At 31.1% G+C, this 25,905-nt stretch overlaps 6 protein-coding genes and 2 pseudogenes across 6 annotated transcripts; all 8 read right to left on the bottom strand.

Moving 5' to 3' along the window:
* Positions 1-717, bottom strand: LOC100240864 (probable calcium-binding protein CML31). The gene has a single exon (XM_002264423.5). The coding sequence runs from the start codon at positions 529-531 to the stop codon at positions 109-111; it is 423 nt and encodes a 140-aa protein (XP_002264459.1). The 5' UTR covers positions 532-717; the 3' UTR covers positions 1-108.
* Positions 718-3,459: 2,742 nt separating this feature from the next.
* On the bottom strand, positions 3,460-4,119 carry LOC100263123 (probable calcium-binding protein CML31). Its single transcript, XM_002264465.5, has one exon. It carries the CDS (start codon positions 3,984-3,986, stop codon positions 3,564-3,566), a length of 423 nt encoding a protein of 140 aa, XP_002264501.1. The 5' UTR covers positions 3,987-4,119; the 3' UTR covers positions 3,460-3,563.
* Positions 4,120-5,653: 1,534 nt separating this feature from the next.
* Positions 5,654-6,345, bottom strand: LOC100249487 (probable calcium-binding protein CML31). The gene has a single exon (XM_019221947.2). It carries the CDS (start codon positions 6,151-6,153, stop codon positions 5,731-5,733), a length of 423 nt encoding a protein of 140 aa, XP_019077492.2. The 5' UTR covers positions 6,154-6,345; the 3' UTR covers positions 5,654-5,730.
* A 4,528-nt stretch (positions 6,346-10,873) lies between these two features.
* Positions 10,874-11,466, bottom strand: LOC100252847 (probable calcium-binding protein CML31; annotated as a pseudogene).
* A 1,111-nt stretch (positions 11,467-12,577) lies between these two features.
* On the bottom strand, positions 12,578-13,151 carry LOC100247735 (probable calcium-binding protein CML31). Its single transcript, XM_002264604.4, has one exon. It carries the CDS (start codon positions 13,032-13,034, stop codon positions 12,612-12,614), a length of 423 nt encoding a protein of 140 aa, XP_002264640.1. The 5' UTR covers positions 13,035-13,151; the 3' UTR covers positions 12,578-12,611.
* Positions 13,152-18,148: 4,997 nt separating this feature from the next.
* Positions 18,149-18,728, bottom strand: LOC132252671 (probable calcium-binding protein CML31). Its single transcript, XM_059733571.1, has one exon. The coding sequence runs from the start codon at positions 18,637-18,639 to the stop codon at positions 18,217-18,219; it is 423 nt and encodes a 140-aa protein (XP_059589554.1). The 5' UTR covers positions 18,640-18,728; the 3' UTR covers positions 18,149-18,216.
* Positions 18,729-20,574: 1,846 nt separating this feature from the next.
* On the bottom strand, positions 20,575-21,180 carry LOC100264879 (putative calcium-binding protein CML23). Its single transcript, XM_002264680.5, has one exon. The coding sequence runs from the start codon at positions 21,091-21,093 to the stop codon at positions 20,671-20,673; it is 423 nt and encodes a 140-aa protein (XP_002264716.3). The 5' UTR covers positions 21,094-21,180; the 3' UTR covers positions 20,575-20,670.
* A 2,443-nt stretch (positions 21,181-23,623) lies between these two features.
* Positions 23,624-24,186, bottom strand: LOC132253707 (probable calcium-binding protein CML31; annotated as a pseudogene).
* Between the last annotated feature and the right edge of the window lie 1,719 nt (positions 24,187-25,905).

Below are 25,905 nucleotides of genomic sequence, written 5' to 3'. Positions count from 1 at the left end.
GAAGAAAAAAATCATATTCCTCTTACATGTAGAAAGAATCTTTAGTACAAATCACTCTTTATAAACCTAAAAAGGATACAAATTTCACATGGAAGGTATCAAACAAGATTAAAGCAACATGAGCTTGAACTCATCAAAGCTCAGAACCCCATCCCCATTTACATCAAACTGTGCGATCATAACACTGCACTCTTCCACACTTCTTGACTCTCCCAATCTACTCAGCATCCTCTTCAAGCTCTTTGGAGTAATATACCCACTCCCTTCCATCTCATACATCCTAAAGGCCTCTCTCAAATCCTCCATCTTTCTCTCTTCACCCTCTCTCTCCATCCACCCCACAAATTCCTCCAATCCCAGCAACCCATCTCCGTCCGAGTCCATCGACTCCACCACCTCCTGCGCCTCCTCCATCATCAGTTCCTCCCCTATCGTCCCCAAGCAGCGTCGGAGCTCCGAAGGAGAGAGTTTCCCATCACCATCTTCATCGAAGCGCTTGAAAATGTGTTCATACACATTGCAGTTGATCATGGCTGTCGCAACACAAGGATATTAATGAAAATTGATGTGAATAACACTTAATATGTGGTAAGATGTGAAGATGTGAGGATGAACACTTTGTGTGTGCATATATATAGCTGTTGTGAGGACGCGTAAAAGGAGTAGATGGAGCTGTTGGGTATAGAGATTTTGGGAGTGAAGAATTGATACTTTACTAGGAAGTTCCGGAGAATGAAGCGAAGCGAGTGTTGGAGACGTCACGGAGTGCGTATTGGCAGGTTTCGGAGGCAGAAAGTGAGAAATTGCTAGGCTTTGTGCTGGAATTCCACTGTACGAGGGTCAAACCCTCCTCGTAAATGAATACTTTTCTTCTGGCTTGTTTGCTTTTTCAATCCACTTGGACATGATGTGGAAATGATGCGACAGACGAGTAACACGATAGACTTCATGTTACAAAATTAAAAATAAAATAATAATAATAATAATAATTTGTTTTTTTTTTTTAAAATAGTGGTCTTCCGACAAGCAAACTTCTGAACTACTTCAAAGTTCAAACAACCTATCTACTTCTACACTATTCCAATAACTCGTCACCGTGGATGAACATATATATATATATATATATATATATATAACAAATATTTTTTTCATTTTGATTAAAAGATTTAGAAATATTTGATAAATTAATTATTTAATAATTTAATATGATTTAATTACTTAATTTAAATTATTAAACATGTTAAAATCCTCTTAAAAGAGTTTTCCATCAAAATTAGTATTGTTTGAAAAGAATTTTTAAATGTGGCCCACAACTTTCAATCTTATCCAAGTGTGCGTTCATACTACAAAAATAAAAAATATCAAAAAATAATTTTCTTATATTTGATTCTACTATAAAAAAAAATCAAATATAATTAAATTTAATTAAAAATTTATTATTTTAAAATTATTTAATCCTTATATAAAATAGTTAAATAAGTAAAATAAGTTTAAAGTAATATATAAAAATAATTTATTGATTTTAAATTTATTATCTATTTTTTTCTTCTAATTTTTCTATCTATTTTATTTCCCTCAAATTTTTCGAGAATTAAATATTACCTTAATAAAAATATTTCTTATTTTATGATAATCATGGTTTTAAAAACCGGACTAAACAGGCAGGTCCAATCGTCGGTTGGTCATGATTCTGGTCCGATCCGATCAATTAGACCGGAAATAGGTTGAACCAGGATCGGACCGACTGAATTGGTGATTCGATTGATGAACCGAACGAACGGGCCATTTCCCTTCAAACTAGACAGTTCGATTAAATTTTTTTTTTTAGCATCAAAACAACGTTGTTTTGGAAGATATAAAACCTCCTTCCAAACCCTCTCTCTCCAAACCATAGCAGTTGTCGCCCGCCCCTCACCCACCGCGACAAGCTCCCACTGTCGGTCATTTCACCATGCAAAATCTCCCTCCATCGGTCGTAAGACCGTTGCTTGAGTCACCTTTTCCCCATCGTGCCGTTGCAAGCCGGTAAGCCACCCCTTGCCGCTATAAACCTCCTTCGGCATGCTATAACCCCCCAATCCCCCTTCCCCTATTGTAAGCCCCCACTCCAGCGGCTATAAATCTCCCCCACCCTGGCGACACCCGTTGTAGATCACACACCCCCCTCCTCGGCCTGTGCAGTAGCTGCTCCAATGTTTGATTTTTATTTTTTAAATTTATTTTTTTGTTTTATTACTTTTATATTTATTATTTAATGTGTTATTTTTATTTGTTGATCAGAATTTTGATAGATATTGTAAAAATTTAGATAAAATATATTATTTTTTTGTAATTTTTAAAATTTTAATAATATATAAAATAATAAAATATAAATTTATGACGGTACCGGTTCGACCGCGGTTAGATCGTTGGTCCAACCAGTAAACTGTGAATCAATAACTTTTCCGGTTTAATGACTGATCCAATTCTAAAAACATTGATGATAATATAGATATAAAAAATTTGGTGCATGAAATTACCACTAAACTATTCTTCAAAATTGTAACTCCTTAATTCAAATGTGACACCTCATGAAATTTAAAAGTATTACAAAATAAAATTAAATCAAATCATTAAAGTTTAGGAGAGAATTAAAAATATATATTTTTTATTAACAAATTTCCTCAATAAAAAAAGACAAAATCAAAAGAAAATTGAAAATAAATATTCTCTTATTAACTAATTTCCTAAATAAATTAGACAAGTTGTTAACTTTAAGAAACCAAACTTCTTGAATTAAATAATCAAATCTTCAGTATTCCAAATTTAATTCTCTAATTTCACTTACAAATACTGATAACTTCAATGATAAAATTATGAAAAACAACTTCCCACTTAAAAAAAAAAAATAAGGTCCTTAATTGATCTTCAACTCCAATTCATTATCGTCCTATGGATTGTGCACCCCGATAATTATTTTAATGCAAAAATTTTATTCTAATATTTTTTCAACAGTTTTACTTTTTTTATAAGACTGCCAAAATTTGCGGGGATAGATATCATTCCAAAATATAAAATTCAATTACACCAATAATACTTATACTTCTACTTATTTATTATTAGGGCAAAAGTTAAACTCTATTTCAAATGGGGTCTAGGCATATTGGTAAATTAATTCTATATAATTTAAAGTTAAAATAATGCAAAACAATAACTTAGACTAAATAACTTTTTAAAAATATAAAATAATTTAATACTTCATTTTTTCCATGATATATATTTCATTATTATTTTATGTAATAATATTATGTATTTTTATAATATTTTTAATATGAATATTTTACAAACAGAGAGAGAAAATGATTTGAATTAACAATTTAATTTAAAAATCAACTTAAATTTTATCACACTTGCTCTTTGCCGTAAAAGGAATTTTTTTGCAAAATCAAATATAGAATAGGGAGTATTTTCTTCACCATGTGCACGAGGAAAGCAATGAGGAGTATCTTAATTTTTGAATACAAACCACTCTTCTTAAATCTAAAAAAAAAATACAACATTCAGATGAAAGATGTTAAACAAGATTAAAGCATCATGAGCTTGAACTCATCAAAGCTCAGAACCCCATCCCCATTTACATCAAACTGTCCGATCATAACACTGCACTCTTCCACACTTCTTGACTCCCCCAATCTACTCAGCATCCTCTTCAAGCTCTTTGCAGTTATACACCCACTCCCTTCCATCTCATACATCCTAAAGGCCTCTCTCAAATCCTCCATCTTTCTCTCTTCACCCTCTCTCTCCATCCACCCCACAAATTCCTCCAATCCCAGCAACCCATCTCCGTCCGAGTCCATCGACTCCACCAACTCTTGCGCCTCCTCCATCAGCAGCTCCTCCCCTATCGTCCCCAAGCAGCGTCGGAGCTCCGAAGGAGAGAGTTTCCCATCACCATCTTCATCGAAGCGCTTGAAAATGCGTTCATACACATTGCAGTTAATCATGGCTGTCGCAACACAAGAATGTTAATGAAAATTAATGTGAATAACACTTAATCTGTAGTAAGATGTGAAGATGTGAGGATGAACACTTTGTGTGTGCATATATATAGCTGTTGTGGGAACGCGTAAAAGGAGTAGATGGAGCTGTTGGGTATGGAGATTTTGAGAGTGAAGAATGGAGACTTTACTAGGAAGTTCTGGAGGAGACGTCACGGAGTGCGTATTGACTTTACTAAGAATCGAATACTTTTCTTCTAGCCTTTTGCTTTTTCAATCCACTCGGACATGAGGTGGACATGATGCGACAAACGAGAAACATGATTAGACTTGGTGTTTACAAAATTAAAACATTAAAAAAAAAAAAAAAAAAAAAAAAAAAACAAACAAACAAACAAAATAGTGGTCTTCTGTAGAACAAGCAGCTAACGTCAAAAGACTCAGAACTGGTCTTTCAGACTACCTATTAACTTCTTCACACTGCCACTGACTCCTCAGCGTGGATGAATGACACGACGTACAAGCTTTTTCCCAATTACATTTATTTTTAATACATTAGCAAATATTTTTTTTACATAAGATGGAAAAATAAATTGTTTATCATACTTAAAATATTAGAAAATTTTATAAGTGTTTGACAAATTAATTTATGTTATTAGGCATATTAAAGTTCCATCCTTTTTAAAATTAGTTTTTAAAAGTACAAAGATAGAATTTTCAAACATCAACCTCGCAACTTTCAACCTGATTTATGGATATTTTCAAACATCAAATATCATATTTTTCATTTTTTTAGATAAGTAAAATCGATTGATTCAAATGGAGTAATTAAATTTAAAAGGATTTTGTTAAAATGATCTCACATTTAATAAAAAAAATTCAATTAAATAAAAATAAATTCACCATTACTATCGGATGCAATTCATATATACTAACGTAGAGCTAGATTGAAAAGGATTACTATGAAAAATAATTTATTAGGATTCATTAAAATATTTTTTTTTATATAAAATTATAGGTATTGATAAAGTAAAACTATTTTTTTTTTTTTTAATTTTGAGGTAGAAAACCAATATTTTGTTTTGGCATTATTTATTATTAATTTTTTTAGTTTTAATTGTAATTTTTAATATTTTAAAATTTATTTTGTCATTGATAGTAACTAATTGGGTTTTTATTTAGTTTCAGTAATAATAATAGATAAGACGATGAATTGTTTTAATTAGAGGATTAAAGAGGAATCCTTTACTTAAGATGATCCACATTTTTTATAAAATAATTTAATATTATAATTTAAAGTTAATCTTAATTAGTTTTGTTATGTTTTGCTCAAAATGTTGGAGGTGGAGCTCGTTGATAATGTTTTTTAGAAAGTACAATAGCAATTAAGAAGGGTTTTTTTTTAGAGTTTTATCTTTATACTATTTCTCGTTTCTTTTTATAAGTAGTTTTTTAAGTATTGGTACATATCGTAAATATAAGGATTATATTGATAACTGAACCATGTTAAAATATTTTTATTTATTTGTTTTTTTGTGTATGATTTGGTTAGAAAAAAAAAAAATGTAAAACAATAAGTTAAATTAAACAATTTTATCAAAATCTAAGATAATGTCATATTTAATTGTTTTTATGGTAAATATTTTGTTGTTATTTTAAGTAATGATATAATCTGGAAAGAATCTCGAATACAATCCACTCTTTAATTCTAAAAAGAATACAACATTCACATACAAGATATCAAACAATATTAAAGCATCATGAGCTTGAACTCATCAAAGCTCAGAACCCCATCCCCGTTTACATCAAACTGTCCGATCATAACACCGCATTCTTCCACACTTCTTGACTCCCCCAATCTACTCAGCATCCTCTTCAAGCTCTTTGCAGTAATACACCCACTCCCTTCCATCTCATACATCCTAAAGGCCTCTCTCAACTCCTCCATCTTTCTCTCTTCACCCTCTCTTTCCATCCACCCCACAAACTCCTCCATCCCCAACAGCCCATCCCCGTCCGAGTCCATCGACTCCACCAACTCTTGCGCCTCCTCGATCAGCAGCTCCTCCCCTATCGTCTCCACACAGCGTCGAAGCTCCGAAGGAGAGAGTTTCCCATCTCCATCTTCATCAAAGCGCTTGAATATGCGTTCATATATGCTGCAGTCAATCATGGCTGTCGCAACACACAAGGATTTAATGAAAATTAATGTGAATAAAACTTAATTTGTAGTCAAATGTGAAGATATGTGGATGAACACTTTGTGTGTGCATATATATAGCAGTTGTGGGGATGCGTAAAAGGTGTAGATGGAGCTGTTAGGTATGGCGGTTTTGAGAGTGAAGAATCGAGACTTCACTAGAAAGTTCTGGAGGAGCCGGACATCACGGAGAAATTGCTAGGCATTGTGCTGGAATTTTTACTGTAGAACGGTCAAACCCACCTCGTGAATACATACTTTTCTTCTGGCCTTTGTTTTTTCAATCCGCCTGGACATGAGGTGGAAATGACGTAACAAACGAGTGACATGTTAGACTTAGGTGGTGTTTGTTTTTTTGACTTTTTGCTGAAAATCATTTAGTTTTAGAATTTAGGTTGTTTGGTTTTTTACTTTTTCATGACTTATTATAAACTTTTTACTAAATAGAAAAAGCTAAAATATGTGACTTTTTCTAAATAGAAAAAATAACACAATGGTTTTTTTTACCTTTTAATACTTAATAGAAATAAAATACTATAAAAACAAACAACCTAATATTTAATACTATTAAGTATTAAGGTTCCATTTAGAATTAAGTAAAAAAACAAACATCACCTTAGACTTGATGTTACAAAATTAAAAAAATTAAAAAAATTAAAAAAATAGTGGCCTTGGGTTGGAAACCAGCAGAATGACAAGCTAACTTCTGAACTCCTTCAAAACTCAGTCAACTTATCAACTTCTACGCACTTCCACTACTTTCTACCCACTTCCACACTTCCACACTTCCATGGATGAATAACATATGCAACTTATAAACTTTCCCAATTATATACATATTTTAAATATATTAGTAAATATATATTTTTTCATAACACCTTAGTTAATTTTTATTTAGTTAAATTTTTAATAAATATAATAGTTACATCATTATCTGGATATTGACTTTTTCATGTGTACTTTAATACAAAAGAAAATCAATTAGAATTAAAATAAATTAAAATTTTATATATTTTAAAATTATTTAATAATTTTGTAAAAAAGTTAACATAAATAAGATAATTTAAAATAATATATAAAAATAATTTATAGACTTTAATTTTTTAAAACATTTTTGTTTTTTACTTTTTCTTTCTTTCTAGTTTTTATCTTTATTTTTCTTCTCAAATTTACTAGAGCCAAAGATAGCCTTAATAAAAGCATTTCTTATTCTATGATATTATATACATTAAAAATTTTGATAGATTAAATTATCATTAAATCAGTCTTCAAAATTATGATTTTTTAACTTAAAAAAATTTGAGTTTGACAAGTAATGAGCCCTAGACATTAAAGACTTGACATGAAATTTAAAAGGGTCATTACAAAATAAAATCAAACCAAATAATTGAAATAAAGAGAGAATTAGAAATAAATATTCTTTTATTATAAGCTTCTATTTAAAGAAGCTCTTGTAACTAGTTTCCACAGTGTGAATAATAAGTCCTCTGTTTTTCTTCAATCCAAAATCCACTGTTTTCCTTTGTTTTCTTAAATCCTAATATGGTATCCGAGCTTTGAAATACCAGCAATAGAGAGCTTTTCAATTTCCACCATGGGTGGAGCCTCATCATCTGCTTCAAGGTTCATCCTTGTTTCCTTTAGTCACTTTGTTTCGGTTCGATTGGATAACAACAACTTCTTGCTTTGGCGAAAGCAGGTTCTTGTAGCAATTCGAGGGCACAAATTACAGAATTTTGTGTTTGGAACAAAACCCCCACCATTGAAGTTTCTTACGCTAAGAGATGAAGAAATGGACAATGTTAATCCAGAATTTCTTGATTGGGAACAACAAGATCAATTGTTGTTGTCTTGGCTTCTTTCTTCAATGTCTGAAGGGATTCTTACACATATGGTAAACTGTGAGAACTCTGCTCAGGTATGGCGAACTTAATTTGGAAAGATATTTTGCTGTTCAAATTCGAGCAAAAGTGTTTCAATTTAAAACACAATTGAGAAACACCAGAAAAGAGTTTCTGACTATGAATGAATATTTGTTAAAGATTAGAGGTTGTATTGATTTTCTAGGATTAGTTGGCCATTCAATGTCATATTTGAGGGTTTATCACCAGACTATGACAACTTTATTCTTTCAATTGAGTCACGCATAGACCCTTATATAGTTGATGATATAGAATCCTTGTTGTTGACTCAAGAAGCTAGGATAGAAAAAAAGAATAAGGAGTTAGATTCTGCATAACCTAGCTTAGCAAATATTGTTGTTACTGGTCAAAACTCTCAGCAAAGCATAAAAAGGTATATTAATGGTTTTGCATAAAATTCCAATTCCAACTTTGGTGCTCCAAACACCTTTAGTGGTCAGTTTTTTTTTTGGTAAAAAATGCAATTTTCAGAACAATGCTAGAGGAGGTTTTGGTTTTGCCAATCGAGGAAGAGGTCGTGGAGGCCACTTTAATGGTCAATTTGGTGGGAGAGGTTTTTGGTCTCAAAACAAACCTCAACGTCAACTTTGTGGAAAGATTGGGCATGTGGGGATGAACTATTATTATCATTTTGATAAGAGTTTCTTAGGACCATCTCAATTCTAGAATCAACAATCTTTCATTCAAAGCCAATTACAAGGTGCAGGAGGCCAAATGATAGCCATGTTTGCTACACCAAAAGTTGTTAATGATACCAATTGGTATCCTAACTCAGGAGCTTCCAATCATGTTACTTTTGATGCTACAAATTTGATGACTAAGGCCGAATATTATGGATCAGATCAAGTTCATATTGGAAATGGTATGGATTTATCCATTAAGCATGTTGGTCAATCTATCTTTTCCTCTCCTTATACTTCTAAAATTCTTTCTCTTAAGCAACTCTTACATGTCCCAACTATAACAAAAAATTTACTTAGTGTTTCGAAGTTCGCCCATGATAATGATGTTTTCTTTGAATTTCACTCACATTCCTGTTTTGTGAAAGATCAGACTTCTAAAACTGTGCTACTGGAGGGAAATCTTAAAAATGGATTTTATGTCTTTGACCACACTCAAATTCATCTCAACCAGCAGTTGCAGCCTCTATTGTCTTTCTCAATGGTCCCAATTCTAGCATCATCTGTTCAAATTCATCTTAACCAGCTATTGCAACCTTCATTGTCTTCCTCAAAGGTCCCAATTCCAGCACCATCTATCATTGCCTTTCATGTACCTATTCTCTCTCATTCCTGTTCATTGTATGATTTGTGGCATGATAGATTAGGCCACCCTTCTAAGAAAGTTCTAAAAGTTGTACTCACAAATTGCAAAATACCTCTTCTTGATTCAAATTCTCATTCTTTTTGTTTAGCTTGTTGCTTTGGTAAAATTCATACGTTTCCTTTTAGATTGTCAGATACAACCTACACAAAACCTTTACAATTGGTTCACTTTGACTTATGGGGACCTCTCCAATGTTGTCATCTAGTGGCTATAGATATTACATCAACTTTATAGATGCATTCTCTTGTTTCACTTGGATTTTTTTGTTAAAGCATAAGTCAGATGCTTTTCAAACTTTCTCAAATTTTGAAACACAAGTTGAGTTTTAGCTTGGTTATAAAATAAAGGCTATTCAAACTAATTGGGGAGGACAAGATAGAGCTTTTACTGATCTCTTAATGTCCCATGGTATAATTCATAGAAATTCTTGCCCTCATACTCATGAACAAAATGGGGTTGGGAAGAGAAAACATCGTCACATAGTATAAAATGGTCTCATTTTATTAGCTAAAGCTTCTATGCCTCTAAAATATTGGGATGAGGCCTTTAGAGTTGCTATTTTCCTAAACAACAGACCTTTAGAGTTGTTATTAAGCATATTAACGATATGCGTTAAAGCACCAACTTCCATTCACAGTCAATTGAGTTCTTCTTTCTTAGAATCCTAGTCCCCTGATTAGTAAAACTTGTCATCATCGTTGTATATAACAAGATTAGTGTAGGTCTAAACACCCTTCAGGGTTTGCCCCAAACAATCATGTAAAGTATATATATATATATACATATAAATGTTATTGTATGCTCAAATTTTGTAAAATTAGTAAAACAAATAGGAAAATAATGCAAACAAAATATTTATTGAAATTAAAAATATTGTGGGTACAATCTCAAATATAATATTCTTCACAAAAGAATATTTTCTCTCCGATTCTTTCGCTTTGTCCACAACTTGAAAAACAACGATGGCCTTTTTTTTTTATTTCGAAGATCAATTGAGGGCCACAAGTGGCTTATTCCTAAATGAACTCGTTTAATGGTGAAGAACACATGTAGTAGTCAAGGAGATTTGATGATTCTAAAATCGTCTTTGGATTTTCTCCTTAAGATTTTCCTTTTTAGATTTTTATTTTTTAATTTCTCCCTCTTTTTCTTGAAAGAAATCACTTCTATTTATACGTGAAGATAGAGAATTTGAATTTTGAATTCCCCAATTAATGGATTTAGTTTCTTGATTTTAGCAACTTCTAATAATGTACTAACATGATAATAATAATAATAATAATAATATATTTATTATTATCCTTTTTATAGTTGGAGATTAGTTTCTTTTTTAGAAAAGTTATCCATAAGAGGATATCTATTTTTATTTATCAATTTTTTAAGACCAAATTAGTGATAATTTAATCCACTAAAATTTTTATGTCTAGAGTTATAAACCGAAAGAAGAAAAAAATCATATTCCTCTTGTATGTAGAAAGAATCTTGAATACAAATCACTCTTATAAACCTAAAAATAATACAAAATTCACATGGAAGGTATCAAACAAGATTAAAGCAACATGAGCTTGAACTCATCAAAGCTCAGAACCCCATCCCCATTTACATCAAACTGTCCGATCGTAACACTGCACTCTTCCACACTTCTTGACTCCCCCAATCTACTCAGCATCCTCTTCAAGCTCTTTGCAGTAATACACCCACTCCCTTCCATCTCATACATTCTAAAGGCCTCTCTCAACTCCTTCATCTTTCTGTCTTCACCCTCTCTCTCCATCCACCCCACAAATTCCTCCTATCCCGGCAACCCATCTCCGTCCGAGTCCATCGACTCCACCACCTCCTGCGCCTCCTCCATCAGCAACTCCTCCCCTATCGTCCCCAAGCAGCGTCGGAGCTCCGAAGGAGAGAGTTTCCCATCACCATCCTCATCGAAGCGCTTGAAAATGCGTTCATACACATTGCAGTTAATCATGGCTGTCGCAACACAAGGATGTTAATGAAAATTAATGTGAATAAAACTTAATTTGTAGTAAGATGTGAAGATGTGAGGATGAACACCTTGTGTGTGCATATATATAGCTGTTGTGGGGACGCGTAAAAGGAGTAGATAGAGCTGTTGGGTATGGAGATTTTGAGAGTGAAGAATCGAACTTTACTAGGAAGTTCTGGAGGGGACGTCACGGAGTGCGTATTGACTTTACTAAGAATAGAATACTTTTCTTCTAGCCTTTTGCTTTTTCAATCCACCCGGACATGAGGTGGATATGACGCGACAAACGAGAAACATGTTTACAAAATTAAAACATAAAAAATAAAATAAAAAAAAATAAAAAAAATAGTGTTCTTCTGTAGAACAACAAGCTAACGTCAAAAGACTCAACTGGTTTTTCAGACAACCTATCAACTTCTTCACACTGCTACTGACTCCTCAGCATGGATGAATGACACAACTTACAAGCTTTTTCCCAATTACATTTATTTTTAATACATTAGCAAATATTTTTTACATAAGATTGAAAAATAAATTGTTTATCATACTTAAAATATTAGAAAATTTTATAAGCATTTGATAAATTAATTTATGTTATTAAGCATATTAAAGTTCCATCCTTTTTAAAATTAGATTTTAAAGGTACAAAGATGGAATTTTCAAACATCAAATATCATATTTTTCATTCTTTCAAATAAGTAAAATCGATTTATTCAAATAGAGTAATTAAATTTAAAAGGATTTTGTTATAATGATCTCGCATTTAAGAAAAAAAGATTTAATTAAATAAAAATAAATTCGGTATTATTATGGAAGCAATGCATATATACTAATGACCTAGAGTTAGATTGAAAAGGATCACTATGAAAATATTTAGGATCCATCAAAATATTTTTTTTATAAGAAATTATAGACATTGATAAAGTGACAAACTTTTAATAGAAAACTATTTTTTTTTTTAATTTTTTGGTAGAAAACCAATATTTTGTTTTGGCATTATTTATTATTGATTTTTTTTAGTTTTAATTGTATTTTTAATATTTTAAATTTTATTTTGTCATTGATAGTAACTAATAGGGTTTTTATTTAGTTTCAATAATAATAATAGATAAGACGATGAAGTGTTTTAATTAAGGCATAAATGTTATTCACCGGAAAAGGAAATAAAAATCATATATATAATCATTACAATATCAAAACATCATGAGCTTGAACTCATCAAAGCTCAGAACCCCATCGCCATTAACATCAAACTGCCTGATCATAACACTGCACTCCTCCACGCTTCTCGACTCCCCCAATCTACTCAGCATCCTCTTCAAGCTCTTTGGAGTAATACACCCACTCCCTTCCATCTCATACATCCTAAAAGCCTCTCTCAACTCCTCCATCTTTCTCTCTTCGCCCTCTCTCTTCATCCACCCCACAAATTCCTCCAACCCCACCAACCCATCCCCGTCTGAGTCCATCGACTCCACCACCTCCTGCGCCTCCTCCATCAGTAGCTCCTCCCCTATCGTCCCCACGCAACGTCGAAGCTCCGAAGGAGAGAGTTTCCCATCACCATCTTCATCAAAGCGCTTGAATATGCGTTCATATATGCTGCAGTTAATCATGGCTGCTTACCGCAAGAACTTGGATTCTTGGAGTGTTGTGAATAACAATTTGTGAGTCCATATATAGCTTTATGAGACGCGTAAAAGGATTGGAACTTGGAAGTTTTGAAGTTGAAGATGAGAAGAAGAAAGCATTGATCACGGTGTCAGGGAGTGCGTACGTAATTGATGGATTTTTTGGGGGAAGAAAGTGAGAAGCTGCCTGGATTAAATTGAGATAGAATTACATCTACAACGGTCAAAACACTCAACCGCCACAGAAAGCTAGTTGGTCTTTTTGGTCTCTTTCTCCCTTCTATCTGCCTAGACATGAGGTGGAAAAGATTTATCAGGTGTGGACTTTTTTATATTAGTAAATTAAATGTGGCTTTTTTATTATCTTTTTGAGATATTTACACCCATGGAAAATTATTTATTTATTTATTTTTAAACAGACCCTTGATTTGTTTAATAATAGGATAGATTTTATAAAATTATATGTGATATTTTATATAAAAAATAAAAATACTTTTAAGTTATATTTGGTGCACGAAAAGTATTAAGAAAAGAAAAAAATATCAAGAAAAATAATTTTCTTATATTTGATTGTTCTAGAAAGAATTTTCAAGAAAATTAAATATAATTAAAATTAATTAAGAACTTATATATTTTTAAATTTTAAATTTTTTAATCTTTATAATGATGAGTTAAAATAAATAAAATGAATTTAAAGTAGTAAATAAATATAATTTATCAATTTCAACTCTATTTTTTTTATTTTTCTTCACTTTTTTTTTCTTATTTATTTTCTTATCTATTTTCTTTCTCTCAAATTTTCTACGAACCAAACATAGCCTTAATGTTAATATTCACAAAAGTAAATCTCATCCAACTTTGGCTAGGTGCATATTTTGTGTTCTTTTTCTTTTACTATTGTAATTTACCAAATAAGTTTGTAGTCAACTTCTAGAGAGAGTTTACAATATGAGTCATGTATCGACTTCTCGATATGGTTACAATGAGATCAAATGTAATTTTATTGACAGTTAAGAAGGCACTTCTATGACTACTCAATAATGCATTCAGAAAACATCCACAATAAGAGAAATTGTAGGCTCCCAACTCAACCCCCTTTTCTTTTCTTTATAGATGAAGGGATTCATTGAACATAGTGACAATTAGTTGGAAATTAATTAACAAAATAAGATGTTAGATAACGAACCTCATCCAACTGTGTAGATATTATCAACTCTGAATCCAAAGGGGTCTTCACAATTTTAAAATGCGTTTATAGAATTAAGAGGAACCTCTACATATATAACGTCATAAACTTTCTCTCATATCCAATTTCTAGAGCGAAAAATATCTACATGGTTAGATACATGTCGTTATAAGTGATATTAGAACTAATCATCGATCTTGGTGTGGGGGTATATTTGGCCCTATAAGGATTGTTTATCTGTTTTACCCCATAATATCATGGAATACAACGAGAACGTTATATTTGCATAGAGGGTGTTTATGATACCCCATATTGAATATGAGAGAAAATTTATGATACTATATAAGTATAGATCTCTCTAAATCATGTAGATACATTTTAAAGCTGTAAGGGCCCTTTAGGACTTAGAGAGGATAATATCTATACAGTTAAGCGCGAGTTGTTATATGTTAACTTCACAATCCATACTTTCACTAATTCCTTAGCATGAATGAGAAAAATGCTATAATTCCCTTGGTTGGCATATTAAAAAGATATAGAATTGTTTAATAAATTAATTTAAGTTACTAAACATATTAACGCTATGTGTTAAAGCACCAACTTCCATTTAAAGTCAGTTGAGTTACCGTATATAACAAGACTAGTGCAGGGTTCCACACACCCTTGAGAGTTTAATTGGCCCAAACAATCATGTACAGAACATATATATATATATATATATATATATAAATGTTATAGAGTGGAAAGAAAAAAAAATCATATTCCTCTGTATATGTGGAAATAAGGGTCTCTAAAAAGCCCGCGGCCTGGCCTAGGCCCGGCCCGGCTCGAGCCCATTTTTGGATGGACCGAGCCATGGGCTCCAATTTAGGCCCGGTGGGCTGGCCCGCCCGTAGGCCCGCCACTTAAATATATATATATATATAAATATTCAAGAAATAGAAAATACTACATTAATAAAAATATTCATTGCTAACTATTTTATTCATTGAATGTATACGTTACATTTGAAAATGTGGGAAAAGTTTACATCACTACAAAATAAATACATCCCAACTAGGTTGGCACCTACTTATTTGTCAATCATTTGTACTTTTCAACTACAAAAATAAAAATAAAAATATGACATACATTTAGTAAAATATTTTAATCATTATCTCTTGGCGGTGTTGGCGAACTATCGCAAATCCATGAAGATCTTGATGATTTTAGTTTTTCCATATCGACAAGCATATTTTCTTCTTGAATAGAATCAAATATCCTTTTATCTACTATTGTCCAGTCTTTCACACATATATTTGCTTCAATAGAATCCGGCGCTAAGTTGCATCGTTTATCACTAACTACTCTTCCACCTACACTAAAAGCAGCTTCTGATGCAACTGTACTCACAAGAACTGTTAGTACATCACGAGCAATGATAGAAAGCACAGGATATTTGTGTTGTTGTGATTTCCACCATATTAAAATATCAAAATCTTCATCATCTTCAAATGAAATTAAATCAATATTAAGATATCTATCTAAATCAGTTGTGTTGTTTGGAGAACTATTTGTTATCTTCTTTCAACTTTTTAACATTTCTAGAGCTCCTTTATAAAAAGATGAAGAACTTGTAGATATAGGTGGTAATTTAATAGAACTAATATCATCACCATATTTTTCTTTATAATAGTTATATAAATTATATAATAATGAATTTATTTCATTTTTAATTTCTTCAATTTTTATTTGGTCATTAAAATAAATAATTGTTAACCATTCATCCAAAGTTTCAAATTTCAATCTAGGGTCCACAAAACCAAGATAAAAAATTAAAGGTATTTCTCCCCAATATTTTCTAAATTTTTCTATCATTGCAAATATTGCATCATTAAATATATCCAAATTTAAATATTTTTGAAGTACAATAAAAATATTAGTTATTTGCATGACAACTCGGTTTGAAGATGGATAATATACACCACAAAAATTTTTTGTTGAAGTATCAAATACTTCAAAAAGATCTCTTAAAAGATCTGCAATATGCCAATAATAATCATTTAATACATCAATATTTGTTTCACAATCATTGTTAATTAATTGTATTTCATATAGTTCTACTACTTTTCTATATTTTGTAATAGTTTGTAAAAGTTTATAAGTGGAATTCCATCTAGTGGGCATATCCAAATTTATATTTCTTTTTTTCATATTTAACATTTTGCAACAATAAAAAAATAATTCATGTTTTGCTTGAGAACTATTAAGACCCGCAGCAATGCCTCTAATTTTTTATAATGTATCATCAACGTGTTTTAATCCATCTTTTACAATGAAATTTAAAATATGTGCACAACAACGCACATGAAATATTTTACATTGATCTTCTTTTATTTGCCAATATCGTTTTAATCTAGATACTGCTGCATCATTATTAGAAGCATTATCTAATGTTATTGTAAATATTTTATCACGAATGCCAAAATCTATAATTTCATCATTTATTAAAGATGCTATATTTTTACCATTATATGGAGCATTTATTATTTTAAATGAAATAATTCTTTTATTTAATTTTCATTCATTATCAATATAATGAGCAGTTATATATAAAAAAACCACTATGAGTTAAAGATGTCCAAATATCAGATGTTAAACAAATTCTTTCTTCAAAATTTGCAAAAAAAAATTTTTAATTTTCTTTTTGTGTTTCAAAATTTTTTATAAGAATTCTTTTAACTGTATTTCCAGAGCAACCTTAAAACTGAGGATTAACAGCTCGTTGCATTGTTCCCGTAAAATCATGAGTTTCCATGAAATTGAAAGGTTGTTCTGCTCTTATTATATAACCAATCATTTCTTCACAACAATAAGATTCATCATAAGAAAATGTTTTTAAATTTCCACTTTCATCTTTACCTAATTGCATATAATTTCTAATATCTACATTATTTTTAGTTTTACAATTTTCATGATGCCTTTTTAAATGACTTGTACCTGCATTTGAGCCACCACTAAGAAGTTTGTTACAAATTTTACATTTTGCTTTTATTTCTTTTTTATTATTTTCTAAATTTATTTCTATTCTATCAAAAAAATTCCATATATTTGATGTAAATTTTTTGCTATCACATGTATTAGATGAAGAACAAGAACCACTTGCCATAATTATAATTATTGATAAAATATTATGCTAAAAATAATAAATGTAAAATTAAAATGTAACAAATAAATAAAAGTAAAGGTGAAGTATGTTACTAAATTAGAGAACCGAAGCAGAAATTCCTTCAAATTTGAACTTTTTGAACCACCAATGCTTGTTTTTCACCATCAATAATATTGAATAATTTGAGATAAAATGCAATAATCGGAAATATTGTGGAATGGGAGAGAGCTTAAGAGTTGAGAGAATAGAAAAAAATTGAGGGTATTTAATATTTATAGAGATTTAAATATTAGGATTTATTATTTCTTTTTTTTTTAATCAAGATCGTTCAACGGTCATAATATTGAATTGAGTGGCAGACATGTTCAACGGTCATGTGAGTCATGTGACCGTTGAACAGCCAACTCACTTTTATATTTTTTCAAAAATCATACAACATTTCTAATATATATATATATAACTAATGCAAAATAGTTACACAAAAGAGGACTAGCTCAGTTGGTGGCTAGCTCCCTTATGGATCCATAAGGGAAGGGGATTTCGAACCTCTTCCCTTCAAAACTAAAAACTATTTTAATTTTTTCCCCAGTCGGCCCGCCCAGCTTGAGGGCCCACAGGCTGGGCCACGGGCCTTAGATATACCAAGGGCCCGGCCCGGCCTGGCCCGTTGACTCAGTGGCCCGCCTCGAGCTGGGCCATGGGTCTTACTCCTCCGAGCCGGACGGCCCGGCCCGGCCCGTTGGAGACCCTTATGTAGAAAGAATCTTGAATACAAATCACTCTTTATAAATCTAAAAAGAATATAAAATTCATGTGGAAGGTATCAAACAATATTAAAGCATCATGAGCTTGAACTCATAAAAGCTCATAACCCCATCGCCATTAACATCAAACTGCCTGATCATAACACTGCACTCCTCCACGCTTCTCGACTCCCCCAATCTACTCAGCATCCTCTTCAAGCTCTTTGGAGTAATACACCCACTCCCTTCCATCTCATACATCCTAAAAGCCTCTCTCAACTCCTCCATCTTTCTCTTTTCGCCCTCTCTCTCCATGCACCCCACAAATTCCTCCAAACCCACCAACCCATCCCCGTCTGAGTCCATCGACTCCACCACCTCCTGCGCCTCCTCCATCAGCAGCTCCTCCCCTATCGTCCCCACGCAACTTCGAAGCTCCGAAGGAGAGAGTTTCCCATCACCATCTTCATCAAAGCGCTTGAATATGCGTTCATATATGCTGCAGTTAATCATGGCTGCTTACCGCAAGAACTTGGATGCTTGGAGTGTTGTGAATAACAATTTGTGAGTCTATATATAGCTTTATGAGACGCATAAAAGGATTGGAAACTTGGAAGTTTTGAAGTTGAAGATGAGAAGAAGAAAGCATGGATCACGGTGTCAGGGAGTGCGTAATTGATGGATTTTTTGGGGGAAGAAAGTGAGAAGCTGCCTGGATTAAATTGAGATAGAATTACATCTACAACGGTCAAAACACTCAACCGCCACAGAAAGCTAGTTTGTCTTTTTGGTCTCTTTCTCCCTTCTATCTGCCTAGACATGAGGTGGAAAAGATTTATCAGGTGTGGACTTTTTTATATTAGTAAATTAAATGTGGCTTTTTTATTATCTTTTTGAGATATTTATACCCATGGAAAATAATTTATTTTTAAACAGACCCTTGATTTGTTTAATAATAGGATAGTGATATTTTATATAAAAAATAAAAATACTTTTAAGTTATATTTGGTGCACGAAAAGTATTAAAAAAAATATTTAAAAAAATGATTTTCTTATATTTGATTGTTCTAGAAACAATTTTCAAGAAAATTAAATATAATTAAAATTAATTAAAAATTTATACATTTTTAAAATTTAAATTATTTAATCCTTATACTGATGAGTTAAAATAAATAAAATGAGTTTATAGTAGTAAATAAAAATAATTTATCGACTTCAACTTTATTTTTTATTTTTCTTAACTTTTTCTTTTTTTTTTATTTCGATTCTTACCTATTTTCTTTCTCTCAAATGTTCTATGAACCAAACATAGTGTTAATGTTAATATTCACAAAAGTAAATCTCATCCAACTTTGGGCTAGGTGCATATTTTGTGTTCTTTTTCTTTTACTATTGTAATTTACCAAATAAGTGTGTAGTCAACTTCTAGGGAGAGTTTACAATATGAGTCGTGTATCGACTTCTCGATATGGTTACAATGAGATCAAATGTAATTATATTTACATTTGTGAAGGCACTTCTATGACTATTCAAATGTGACACCTCATGAAATTTAGAAGTATTACAAAATAAAATTAAATCAAATCATTAAAGTTTAGGAGAGAATTAAAAATATATATTTTTTATTAACAAATTTCCTCAATAAAAAAAGACAAAATCAAAAGAAAATTGAAAATAAATATTCTCTTATTGACTAATTTCCTAAATAAATTAGACAAGTTGTTAACTTTAAGAAACCAAACTTCTTGAATTAAATAATCAAATCTTCGGTATTCCAAATTTAATTCTCTAACTTCACTTACAAATACAGATAACTTCCTTCAATGATAAAATTGTGAAAAACAACTTCCCACTTAAAAAAAAAAAAAAAAGGTCCTTAATTGATCTTGAACTCCAATTCATTATCGTCCTATGGATTGTGCACCCCGATAATTATTTTAATGCAAAATTTTTATTCTCATATTTTTTCAATAGTTTTACTTATTTTACAAGACTGCCTAAATTTGCGGGGATAGATATCATTCCAAAATATAAAATTCAATTACACTAATAATACTTATACTTCTACTTATTTATTATTAGGGCAAAAGTTAAACTCTATTTCAAATGGGGTCTAGGCTTATTGGTAAATTAATTCTATATAATTTAAAGTTAAAATAATGCAAAACAATAACTTAGACTAAATAACTTTTTAAAAATATAAAATAATTTAATACTTCATTTTTTCCATGATATATATTTCATTATTATTTTATGTAATAATATTATGTATTTTTATAATATTTTTAATATGAGTATTTTACAAACACAGAGAGAAAATGATTTGAACTAACAATTTAATTTAAAAATCAACTTAAATTTTATCACACTTGCTCTTTGCCGTAAAAGGAATTTTTATGCAAAATCAAATATAGAATAGGGAGTATTTTCTTCACCATGTGCACGAGGAAAGCAATGAGGAGAATCTTAATTTTTGAATACAAACCACTCTTCTTAAATCTAAAAAAAAAAATACAACATTCAGATAAAAGATGTTAAACAAGATTAAAGCATCATGCGCTTGAACTCATCAAAGCTCAGAACCCCATCCCCATTTACATCAAATTGTCCGATCATAACACTGCACTCTTCCACACTTCTTGACTCCCCCAATCTACTCAGCATCCTTTTCAAGCTCTTTGCAGTAATACACCCACTCCCTTCCATCTCATACATCCTAAAGGCCTCTCTCAAATCCTCCATCTTTCTCTCTTCACCCTCTCTCTCCATCCACCCCACAAATTCCTCCAATCCCAGCAACCCATCTCCGTCCGAGTCCATCGACTCCACCACCTCCTGCGCCTCCTCCATCGGCTGCTCCTCCCCTATCGTCCCCAAGCAGCATCGGAGCTCCGAAGGAGAGAGTTTCCCATCACCATCTTCATCGAAGCGCTTGAAAATGCGTTCATACACATCGCAGTTAATCATGGATGTGGCAACACAAGGATGTTAATGAAAATTAATGTAAATAACACTTAATTTGTAGTAAGATGTGAAGATGTGAGGATGAACACTTTGTGTGTGCATATATATAGCTGTTGTGGGGACGCGTAAAAGGAGTAGATGGAGCTGTTGGGTATAGAGATTTTGAGAGTGAAGAATCGAGACTTTACTAGGAAGTTCTGGAGAATGAAGCGAAGCGAGTGCTGGAGACGTCACGTAATGCGTATGTTCTAGATTATTGACTGTACAACGGTCAAAACCGCTTCGTAGACGAATACTTTGTTCTGGCCTTTTGCTTTTTCAATCCACTTGGACATGTGGTGGGAATGGTGCGACAAACGAGAAACATGTTTACAAAATTAAAACATAAAAAATAAAATAAAAAATAGTGGTCTTCTGTAGAACAACAAGCTAACGTCAGAACTAGTTTCAAAGTTCAAACAACCTATCTACTTCTACACACTGCCACCTACACCTCAGCATGGATGAATGACACAACTTCTAAACTTTTTCCCAATTACATTTATTTTTAATATATTATCAAATATTTTTTTTACATAAGATGGAAAAATAATTTCTTTATCATAATTAACACATTAGAAAATTTTAAAAATATTTGATAACTTAATTTAATAATTTAATCACTTAATTTAAATTATTAAACATATTAAAGTTCCATTTCTTTTAACATCAAATATCACGTGGATAGAATTTTCAAACATCAACTTGCTAACTTTTAATCAACCCGCTAACTTTTAACTTGATTTATGGATGTACTAAAAAAAAAAGGTAGGAAGAGTTGTGCATTTTTTTTAAAATACAATATCGGAAGTTAATTTTTATTTAACTATTTTTTTTAAATATCAATATAATTTCAAAATATAAAATTCAATTACACTAATAATATTTCTACTTATTTATTTTATATGGTGTAGATACCTCACGACTTTAAAAGTCACCCCCATGCAGACACAACGTTTTCGTTGTGTCTTACGGGATTATGGGGTTAAACAAACAAATACTCTTATAAGCTCAAACAAACCTCACACCGAGGTCAGGGATCGGTTTTGATATCGTTTGTAATGGTCTGCTCCCAACCGTGTAAATATTATCCGCTTTGGACCTAAAGAGACCCTCACAACTTTAAAACGTGTTTACAGGATTACGATGAGTCCATACCAAGAACTTTCCCCCCATATCTGATGTGGGATGTCACGTAAAGTGTTAGGTAGTGTTCAATTTTTTGACTTTATTCTAAATAGAATTTAAAACTAAAAGGTGTTTAATAGTGTTATGTATTAAATTGTTTGTTTTTTTAATTATTTTTATTAAGCATTAAAAAGTAAAAAAAAAAAAAATTACTTTAATTATGATAATGCACTTTTAGCATTAAAAAAAAGTTAAATATTTTAACTTTTTCATTTCAATAAAAAAAATAGAAATAAATAATAAATTAAAAAAATTATATTAAATCCAAAAACAAATTATTTTCAACAAAAATTTTAAAAAAATATCACCTTAGTCTTTAGTTATGAATTCTTTTGCTTAATTTTATTATCTAAATAATTTTGAAAGCCTAATTCATTATTATTATTATTATTATTATTATTATTATTTTAAGCTTAATTTTTTTAAATTAATACTTTTATTAATTTTCTTTCAATGCTAGGTCTTTTTATTTTTACATATTTTAAAACTTTATTTTGTGAAGTGATTATATGTTCTATAAATCATTTGAATTTTGTATATATATTATATTTACTTTAAATGGAAGAATAGATATCATATTCTCCATATAATTTCATCTCTTATAATTTTATTTTATCAACATTTTTATTTATTTTTACTTATTCATTCTTTCAAATAAGTTAAGTTGATTCATTCAAATAGAGTAATTAAAAATATTTGAAAAATATTTTTAACTTGTTTTAATAATTTTAAAAATAATTTTTACATTTAGTATTTTATTTTTAATCATTTTATATGTTTATATAATTATTTCTTAAAAAAACCTTCAAAAAAAAAAAAAAGCAAATGTAACAATAAAAAACAACTAAAAGATGGTTTTTGAAAACATCTTGATTTTTGTTCGAACAGAGAACAGAAAATAATTTTTGATTGATTTTCTATAATTTTTTTACTCTAGAGAACAGAAAACCATTATTAAAAATAGTTCCAAACCCTAGAGTTTTAGCTGTTCTAACCATGGAAAGGATAACTTTCTAATTTAAATTGATTTTAATTAATGCTCATGCTATATTAAGATTATAATTATTTTGTTATATATTTATTACAAAAAAAATGACCATCCTAGAAATTGAATTTGACTCCTCTTTACTTTGTAAGTAATTTACTTTTAACATTCACATGAAGTTCCATCTGTACTGGATGCAAAGCCAGCTGACCTTTCATATGACTTACAAAATTTGGTTCACAGTTCCAAACATCCTCTTAAAGATTGCCCCCAAACAATCATTCATTCACAAAACATAAACATTATTGACTCAAAAACAAAGAAAAAATCATATATAATCCTATGTATAGAAAGAATCTTGAATACAATCCACTGTTTTTAAATCTAAAAAGAATACAACATTCACATAAAAGATGATCCAACAATATTAAAGCATCATGAGCTTGAACTCATCAAAGCTCAGAACCCCATCCCCATTTACATCAAACTGTCGGATCATAACACTGCAGTCTTCCACACTTCTCGACTCCCCCAATCTACTCAGCATCCTCTTCAAGCTCTTTGGAGTAATACACTCACTCCCTTCCATCTCATACATCCTAAAAGCCTCTCTCAACTCCTCCATCTTTCTCTCTTCGCCCTCTCTCTCCATCCACCCCACAAATTCCTCCAACCCCACCAACCCATCCCCGTCTGAGTCCATCGACTCCACCACCTCCTGCGCCTCCTCCATCAGCAGCTCCTCCCCCTATCGTCTCCACACAGCGTCGAAGCTCCGAAGGAGAGAGTTTCCCATCTCCATCTTCATCAAAGCGCTTGAATATGCGTTCATATATGCTGCAGTTAATCATGGCTGCTTATCGCAAGAAATTGGATTCTTGGAGTGTTGTGAATAACAATTGAGTCTATATATATATAGCTTTATGAGACGCGTAAAAGGATTGGAACTTGGAAGTCTTGAAGTTGAAGATGAGAAGAAGAAAGTATTGATCATGGTGTCAGGGAGTGCGTAATTGATGGATTTTTTGGAGGAAGAAAGTGAGAAGCTGCCTGGATTAAATTGAGATAGAATTACATCTACAACGGTCAAAACACTCAACCGCCACAGAAAGCTAGTTAGTCTTTTTGGTCTCCTACTCCCTTCTATCTGCCTAAGACACGAGGTAGAAAAGATTCATCGTGTGTGGACTTTTTTATATTAGTAAATTAAATGTGGCTTTTTTATTACCATTTTGAGATATTTCCACCCATGGAAAATATATATATATTTTTGGAACAGACCCTTGATTTGTTTAGTAATTGGATAGGTTTTATAAAATTTTACGTGATATTTTATATAAAATAAGAATACTTTTTTAATGTTAATATTCACGAAAATAAATCTCATCCAACTTTCTTGATCACATGGGAAGGGGTTAGGTGCATATTTTTTGTTCTTTTTCTTCTGCTGTTGTAATTTACCAAATAAGTTTGTACTCGACTTCTACCGGGGGTTTACAATATAAGTTCTGTCTCGACTTCTCCATATGGTTATAAAAGGTTAGAGAGTCTCCAATTTTTCCATATGAAGGATCCCATTTATGTCTTTGCAATATGACATTAGAATAAGCTCCTCAAGCATCTTTAACTATCTCTAAGTTGTGCCAAGCAAATCAAAGTTGTTTCAACTCCTCCAAGCATCTCAATGATGCTCCAAATACCTCTGCCTACTTCAAAAGTTGCTCAAAGTACCTCTCTGCACTTCAACTATGTTTGGTTTTCAAAAAATACTAAGAACAGAAGAAAAAAAATTTGAGAAAAATGGTTTTCTTATATTTAATTTCACAATGAAAAATATGAAAATAAAAATTATAATTAGTTAAATATTTATGAATTTTAAAACTATTTAATCTTTGTATAATGTAGGAAAATAGGTCAAATAAATTTGAAGAAATATATAAAAAAATTTATTGACTTTAAATCTATTTTTATTGTTCTTTGATTTTTATTTCCTTCTACTTTTTCCTTCTATTTTCTTTCTCTCATATTTTCCTTCAAATATTTTAAGAACCAAACAAAACATAACCTTCAAGATTATAGATAATAGCAAAATAATAGATACCTCCAATGGAACCTTTGTATTAGTTGTGATGTATTGCCACAATGCTTTCCTCAACTGTCAATAAGCTCTACTCTTTTGGAAGTCTTTTTCATTTGATTAAATATTTTTTCCAAAGAAGAATTTCTAATTTTGAGTGATGTATTGGGCCATTTAGTAATTGGTTTCCCTTTTAGGTGCAAGTAGTTCTACTCATAGAAGACAATTCATCTTTCCAAACTTGCAAGGGTCAATGAACCCAAAAGGGTACATGAATTGTCACAATCCACTGTCAATAAATATAATTATTTTTAAGTCACAATTATTTTTGTTTCAAAATTGTTTAGGGGTGTTTTATACAAGGTTTTATGAGATTTTTTTATCTCTATTGTAGTGATAAGATTTATATTGCATTCTCCTGTAGGGAGATTCATTTAGATTAATCATCTAAAAAATTTGATCCAAAGTTTAGCTTATTAATTATTATTTAGGGATAATGGTAAAATATATGACAAGGTGTGAACAC

The sequence above is a fragment of the Vitis vinifera genome, chromosome 1 (genome assembly GCF_030704535.1).
Source record: "Vitis vinifera cultivar Pinot Noir 40024 chromosome 1, ASM3070453v1".
Classification (NCBI taxonomy): domain Eukaryota; kingdom Viridiplantae; phylum Streptophyta; class Magnoliopsida; order Vitales; family Vitaceae; genus Vitis; species Vitis vinifera.
This window is presented reverse-complemented; position numbering and strand designations above follow the sequence as displayed.

Bases quoted from the DNA above. Each gene is read 5' to 3' on its own strand.
- LOC100240864 (XM_002264423.5), bottom strand. From the start codon at position 531: ATGATCAACTGCAATGTGTATGAACACATTTTCAAGCGCTTCGATGAA.
- LOC100263123 (XM_002264465.5), bottom strand. From the start codon at position 3,986: ATGATTAACTGCAATGTGTATGAACGCATTTTCAAGCGCTTCGATGAA.
- LOC100249487 (XM_019221947.2), bottom strand. From the start codon at position 6,153: ATGATTGACTGCAGCATATATGAACGCATATTCAAGCGCTTTGATGAA.
- LOC100247735 (XM_002264604.4), bottom strand. From the start codon at position 13,034: ATGATTAACTGCAGCATATATGAACGCATATTCAAGCGCTTTGATGAA.
- LOC132252671 (XM_059733571.1), bottom strand. From the start codon at position 18,639: ATGATTAACTGCAGCATATATGAACGCATATTCAAGCGCTTTGATGAA.
- LOC100264879 (XM_002264680.5), bottom strand. From the start codon at position 21,093: ATGATTAACTGCGATGTGTATGAACGCATTTTCAAGCGCTTCGATGAA.